The sequence below is a fragment of the Clarias gariepinus genome, chromosome 6, assembly GCF_024256425.1.
Source record: "Clarias gariepinus isolate MV-2021 ecotype Netherlands chromosome 6, CGAR_prim_01v2, whole genome shotgun sequence".
Classification (NCBI taxonomy): Eukaryota; Metazoa; Chordata; class Actinopteri; order Siluriformes; family Clariidae; genus Clarias; species Clarias gariepinus.
Window position 1 is genome coordinate 28709720 of NC_071105.1, and position 7647 is coordinate 28717366.

Here is a 7647-nt window from a genome sequence, read left to right on the forward strand (position 1 = left end):
CTGTATTTGACTGAGGGGCTTTTTGGCTTTGCAGCCTTTTTTGCCTCTTAGCAAGACCCCCTGGTTTATCCCTAGCAGCTGACTAAAGGGATCTGCCTATGCTCAAACTGCCTATTCAGCCACCTGTCACCTTCATCAGCTGTTCAGACTCTTCAGCTCTATAGTGGCTTTTGCCATAATGTAGTCTACCCTTACTTTTATAATGTATCTTGGTTTGAACCAATGACCAATAAGTGAAGGAATGTTAGGCAGCTACTTTGAGACCTTATCATGACGTCATATTTAATTAGATAAAACTGTCCTCTTTAAATGGTTATGGTAAGCCGAGTCATCATCCTGAGACTTCAGCAGCTGGTTGCTTAAAAGACTGGTTTTAAGTAGAAAACTTGTATTCTGCTTTCCAGCAAATAATATTTTAACTGAACAAGAGGACTTGATGGTTGAACACCAGAATAGCTAAGTCCTGCCAAGTAAGACCAGATATTCTCAGATTTTCTCTTTTTTCAATCATTTGGTGCAAAAAGCTCCGCCTGGTAGGGGTGTGGTTGATCAGATGAAGAGCAGGTAAGGCCAGATCTGTTCACGTGTTCACTTCTATGACACAGAAGAGCTGCAGACACCAACTGGTTTCACTTGGTGTAGTTTTACACTTCACTCTGTGTAAGTAAAAGAGAGGATAAATGTAACATATAAACACATTAACACAACACTGTTTTCTATAAACAAGTAATTATAACATTTATATAAGATATATACAATATTATATAATCAATATCCCCCACAGGTTTTAAACTGGTTAATTTCAATGGATAGACTTCTATATAAGTTCTAGGAGCTCTTTGGGAAAAATATCACATGAGATTTGCTTTGTAGCAACCCGCTCACTTTGAAACATTTACCCTGAATGCATCATCTTGCATGGTCTACTATAAGGTTTGTTATTACATTTAGGCATCGATTTAGACACTCACCAATTGCTAATAGAAGATGGTGGCCAAAACATCTTATGCGTATCCATTCATCCATCTGAAGTGCAAAAAATGTTCATGGCATTGGTGACAGTCTAGATGATCCTCATGCAGTCCACCCAACTGAAGAGTTCTCATCAGACCTCTGCCATCATTCCTCCAGTGTGGTCATCTGGGGAACATCTTGTCTGTCAACTCTGACTGCAGTGTGTTCAGTCTCAGATAAAGTGTATCATCCAGCTCAGACAAGGATGTGTTGTTTGGCCCATTCACATATGATGGCGTAGTGTAGCACAATAAAGGATTTCCTCCTCTACTTTGACCAAACACTCTGGATAAACATGAAAGAATCTGACTTGAACAAAATGTTTTGGCCCAGCATTGTGTACCTTGGGTTGAGTATTAGCAGGAACTCACGGGACACTAGTTTCTCAAGCATGTAAATTGGAATCATGTTTAGCTAATTTAAAATGCAATAGCAACGGTTATCTGTTAGAGGCAGAAGACTCTATGCCTTTTTACCACTAGACTATAATTTTGTAGCCCTCATCCATACTCTCCTTTTACCACTAGACATAACTCCTAGCAAACTTGTTTAGGTGTTAAAAGTATGTTGTGGGGACAAAAGTTGCAAAGAACGATTTTCTGGTCCATGCCAGACTTTCCATACCGAAGTAGCTCACCTTTTAGGTATGAGCTCCTCAAAGACTTGGCTGGTCAGAGACAAGCTACTATTCATAATTTCTCAGTTCAAGTTCCTGCCTGCATCTGTGCTGGTTGAAAGAATGCAATGAATGAAAAGTATTGCTGGTAAGTGTGATTTTCAACACAACAAAACATAATTTCATAACAAACAATGGAGTATATTATGAAACAGACCTTTTCCGTCATCACAAGATTTTATATACACACTACATCATACAGCCCTAGTTGATAATTGATCAAAAGTTCTCCCAAAGTATTTCTTTGTCCAAAGTATGTTTCTTGTTAATAGCTGCACACTTTAGCCAAATGTACATGTTTTGGGGCAAGTCCTTGTTTATTAGATGGCAGTCTTTCATTTTCATGCAATGTAAAAGGTGGTGTTGCAGCAGTTTCCACTTGATGGTAGGAGTGTGCTTTAGTGGCTTCTGGGTTGTTCCTCACCAAACTGAACCAATTCCCTTTAGCTGAGAATCTGTCAATCAAGCTTATCCTCCCATTAATTAGTTCTTACATAAAACTGCTTTAACTGATCTTGGAATCTGCAGTTGTTTAGAAATGCTTCCAAAATACATTCCTGCTACCATCCTTTTTCTCAGTTCTGCACCGACCTTGAGCTTTAGTATTGTAACATTTAGTCAATCCAATAAGTGCTCTCAAATAAATTAATTTTATGTTGGCACAGAGAAGCTACCAGCTGTGGAAGTTGCGGGGCCGTGGGCTTGGCAAATAAAAAGTCCTTACAGAACTTTCAGCTTAACTGAATTAATAAACTAAATGCCCAGATATTTTTGACCAGGTGGGTATAATTTCTACCCTGTTTTGATTTAGAAAACCTCAACTAAGTTAAACTTTGTGCACCATGTTCAGTATACATAAACTTCTGAACACAATTGTACTTCACAGACAAATTATTTTACAAATAATAATAAAAAAAATACTTTTGTTGCACTTGGTCTATGCTGTGTGTGGAAAATTTGGCACAATTAGGACAAAGTCCGTTGGAGGAGAAGTAAAACAACTGTTAGACACCTACTCAATGATAGCAGAATAACAAAATGTCAAATGACCTGGGTGCCAGACAAACATTGATTGAAGAAGGATAGACATATTTTTGTACAAGCCTTTACTGTAACTTGAACCAGCATGGAGATATTGGTCATTTGAAAATCAGATACATCAAATACATTTGATATGCTTGTTCAGAACCTACAGTAGCTAATATCTTTGAAAGTCGATAGGAATTTCCACCTATATTTGTATATTCTAAATTTTGATTGACTACTCATTCATATTGAATAGCCAGTTAGGACCATTAGTGTCATTACTAGCGCCCATAGGCTCCTCCATAAGAACAACATGTTAGGGTCATACAAAACAATCTGAAACATAATATTCTAAATTATAATAAAACTATTTTTCTTTATATATTCTAAGTGAAATTCTTTAAATGATATGACCATGATGAATACATTTATATTAGTCTATGGCATCATCTAGCAACTTTTTAAGCATGCTTTAGTTACAGTATTTCCAACTGAAGAGTGGGCAAATCTGTGTAAAACACACCAGTAACTTAAAAATCACTTGTTTAAGATCAGAGGGATCTATACAAAAATACCATGACATTTAACCAATTAAGACTGACATGAGCACTTTTAAAAACATAGCACACTAATTGTTTTTGGATACATAATTGCAGACTTTCCACATTGATAGCAAAATCTGTGACAAATGTTCCTATGACTCCGGCCCCATACATTTGTGTCTAACAGTTTTAATAAGAATATCTTGACATGGGCTTTTTTTTATTTTAATTTCATTGCTTTATTGTTTACTGTTTGTGTCTGTTCATGCACTGTTTATAAAAATTAGTGCATCTGAAAAACTATCTGATATAGGTGATTTCATGTAGATGAAAGCATTTTCTTCAAGTTTAAGGTTGACATTTGTGTGTGTGAAAAAAATACCAAGATATACTCTAGCTGAGCTTTTCTATGGCAGGGCTTAAATATTTTTTATACATGTTTGTGTTACATGAAATTTGCTCTTTCACAATGATCTTATTTTTCAAATGCATGCAAAACACCAAACAGGTAAATTAAGCTATTAAAAATTATAATCACAATGCCTTTACAAGACAGAAATCAACAGACATGTTTTCATTATGTGTAGTATTGTGATTTTAATGGACACTTAATGAAATAAGAAATTTAATAAAATATAAAAACTTTTATTTATGTGACCATTGTGAGCCTAGTGGCTCGAAATAAAGTTTCCAAAAGAAAAGGCTCTAAATGTACAATATTAAGGCAATATTAAGATGAGGCTTATGTGTATATTGCCCGTCAAAAAACAAACAAAAAAAAACCTAAGAAAATAGTTAAGTGTTCTATTAGAGAATTACTTCAGTGATTGATGTTCAGCTGGCAACAAGTTATTTAACCCTAATTGATGCAGTGAGTAGCTTCTCATTTCTTAAACAACCATGTCAAAAGTTATATCCTTTAGTTGTGACAAATATGTTCCTCTGTTTCAGAAGGGGTAAATTATTATCCTGTCTCAGGGAAACAAAACAACTAAGAAATTGCTGAAACTACTAAAATTGGGTTAAGAACTGTAAAATGCATTATTAAAATCTGGAAGGATAGTGCCGAACCATCATCTTCAATGAAGAAATGAGGTTGGAAAAATGAGTGTTGTGGAAGATCACTTAAATGCCTAGAAAAATCAAATCATAAAACACCACCACACAGCTGTGTTTGGTGAAAGTAAAAGCTTTTTTACATACACAATGCAAAGTGAACTCTATGGATTGGGATTTAATAGTTGTGTAGCCCTTAATCTTAAACCACTTATCAGTGAGGCTAAAAAATGTTTTGCTATGGAGCATAAAGAATGTACCCTGGAGCGTTGGAAAAGGTCATGTGGTCTGATTCCTGGTCCAGAATAATAGGGAGATCAGGAAAAGAAGAGAGGCAGATGAAGTGATGCACACATCATGGCCCATGCCTACTGTATAAGCCTCCGACAGAAGTTTTATGATCTAGGGTTGCTTCAGTTGGTCAGGTCTAGGTTCAGCAATGTTATGTGCCCAAAAATGGGGTCAGCTGACTGACTACCAGACTGTACTGGATGACCAGGATTTTTCATCAATGGATTTTTTTTTTCCTTCACTGATGATACAGGAATATTCTAAGATGACAAAGCCAAGAGTGATCAGACTCAAATTGTGAAATAGTGGTTTAAAGAGCATGAGACATTGTTTTCACACATGGTATTGCATAAGCTTATCAAATTATTGCTATGGAAAATGCATGCAGTAATTAAAGTAAAAAGTGGTCGAATAAGATGTGTGTGTGTGTGTGTGTGACTATTTTTTTCCAGCCAGGCAGTGTTTGTATTTACCCACTCTGTAGTGTATAATGCCCACAACATGTTGATGCAACACTGTACTGTACACCTCTGGGTGACTAACAAACAAGCGTTTGAGTTCTAGACTAAAGGAAACATTTGTAACAAACATTAAACAAGAAGTGAACAAGTCAAACATGCTGCCTGGGAGTGTTGTAAGACTTTAGTGTATACAGTACTTTCTTGCTCCTGACCCCGCCATCTTGGGCCGACCCATGCTGCCATTAATACTAAACACAAATCAGCGTCTCTTTCCAAAACTGCCTTCAAAGCTCAGCTCAGAGGAGCAGTGATTGGGACACGCGTGCACAATCTGCACAAGACACACACACACAAATGCAAAACCACTGGCAGATTATTAAGATGCACGGGTTCAGTCCAACCACACAGGGGCTACAACATTTATAAATCAAAAAAGGATGAGAGAATAAGTTCGACTGCAATTAGCACTGTATATGGTATGGTGCATGCAGCGGTGCACGAGCGATCCTGAACATGTCACGTAACATGTAACTGATTATATCCCAGTTTGAAGTTTGGAGTGGATTGGTTTGCTGCGTTAATCTTAGTTAGCTGTCTAACACGGAACATCCTGCAGCCGCACAGTTAGCGTTAGACTGGGGGGGACAAGCCGGGTTCCACATTCACATTACACTCAGAGGTGTCCTCTAACAGGAACGGGTATGGGGGAAAAGTTCTAACTGCACCAAACTCAACCGCACAAAACTTAACATGTGTCATGTTATTTAAAAAAAAAAAAAAAAAAAAAAGTTATTTTGCTTGTCTCCTCGTGAACCTGATAATGGCTTGCTTTTACCAGCACCAGGTCAGGACCAAGCGCAAATGTAAGATCTTTTAGTTTAATACCTCCATAGTTGTGCTATTAGGTTAGCAATACAACCAGTCTTGAGAAAATACAGACGCTGTGCAGCTACAGGGCTGCTCACAATTTTACTCGTCTCATACTTCCTTTAACAGACAACGTGTGAAAATGACAAGCTCCATAAAAAGCTATAAGTGCTGATGTGTGCACGCATAAATAATAATAACCGGCACAACTTGCTAACTACCTTTAAAAGCAAGGCCTTCGTTCTGGCGCCATCTTCATGAAGCCTCAGAAATCCAAACAGTGAGCTGCAGGCGAGAAAACAACACACAAGGCTCGGGATCAGTTGGCGTGGGGTTTTTTTTTGGCAAGCGCACACACAGGAAAATACTTTAGCCGACTCCAGAAACTTTGAACACGGTTTCTAACCTGTCAATTCCTGCTAAACTGTCCCTCTCCTGCGCTGTCAGCCTAGGAAAGTCCTCCTCGGTCTCACTGGCTTTTCCCGCCGCCATTTTCTTTCCCTCATCACCAGCAGCGCCGAGGCTCCGGGCAGCAGCACGCGCAGCTACGGCGAGCGACACTCGGCACGGTTGCATGGAACTGCACCGAGGAAACGAAACGCAAATTCCGCAACGTCCAGGAGGCCACACGGAACGTGATGAAATATGAAACTTTTGCCTAAATACAGACTAAAATTCAGCCAGGGATGTATCCTTGCGCGATATCTTCAGCCGATCCATTTTTTTTTTCTTACATTCTTATAACCACGAGTGGGATGCAGAGAATAAACGTGTCATGGTCATTCGAGCACGATTTCAAACTTCTATTTGCCTCCAGATTGCAATTGTTATAATTGTCACATATGTGAACCCATGCCGTTGGTTTGACCACGCCCACTCTCAGTCGTGTAGCCAATAGTTGATGTAAAAGATAATCACGTGACTGACCTCCTGTCTTAAAATTCTTCCAAAACAGTTTTCGACTCTGCGTACTCGTCTCTGAATTGTTACAGTGGAAAATAATAAGACTCTTTTTACCATATTTGTAATTAAAAAAAAAAAACGTTTTATGATGATACAGTTACATTTGGAATACGCATTATGAAAGTTCATAGCCTACCAGAGCCACTTAAAGAAACGGATTTCAGATCCGCCAGTTTTCGCCGTATGTCTCTTAGACACCGTAAAATTTGGCAGTAGAATTCGCTGTTGACTCTAAGGGTGTCTGAGAGGTCCCCCCACAGCATTTTACTTAGGTTAAGGTTTGGACTTTGACTAGACCGTTTCAAAACTTTGTTTATTTTTCAGTCATTTTGATGTAGATTTACATGTGTGTTTCACATCATTGCCCTGTTGCATGACCCACTTGGCCTCTGGGATACTCTGGTACTGTATACAGGAGTTGATGGTCAAATTACTGAGTGCAAAAACAAGCCCGTATCATGACTGCTGTGCTTGACCGTGGGTGTGAGGTGTTTCTGCTGAAATGCTGTTTGGTCATTGCCAAACCTGGTGTTGAGCATTAGGGCTAAACAAGTCTACTTTTGTCTCATTCTGTCCATAAAACTTTGTTCCAGAAGCCTTATTTGTTCAGATGCAGTTTTGCGAACCTCAGTTGTGCTTCCATGTTGTTTTTAGACTTTAGGAGGTTTCTCCTGGCGAATCTTCCAAGCAAACCACACATGTTCAGTCTTGTTCTCATTGTGCTGTCCTAGACTTGAACAGTTAATATGTT

At 38.4% G+C, this 7647-nt stretch overlaps 1 protein-coding gene across 3 annotated transcripts in view; it reads right to left on the bottom strand.

The window, feature by feature from the left end:
• The window catches only part of LOC128527173 (histone demethylase UTY-like), a 57696-nt gene extending 50891 nt beyond the window's left edge, over nucleotides 1-6805 (bottom strand). For all 3 annotated transcript variants that reach the window (XM_053499503.1, XM_053499502.1, XM_053499501.1), the window contains exons 1-2: nucleotides 6340-6805; nucleotides 6155-6218 (exon numbers count right to left, since the gene is read on the bottom strand). In XM_053499503.1, the coding sequence (XP_053355478.1) occupies nucleotides 6155-6218; nucleotides 6340-6509 (234 nt within the window). In that variant the 5' untranslated portion in view covers nucleotides 6510-6805. The remainder of the gene's footprint in view (nucleotides 1-6154; nucleotides 6219-6339) is intronic.
• Between the last annotated feature and the right edge of the window lie 842 nt (nucleotides 6806-7647).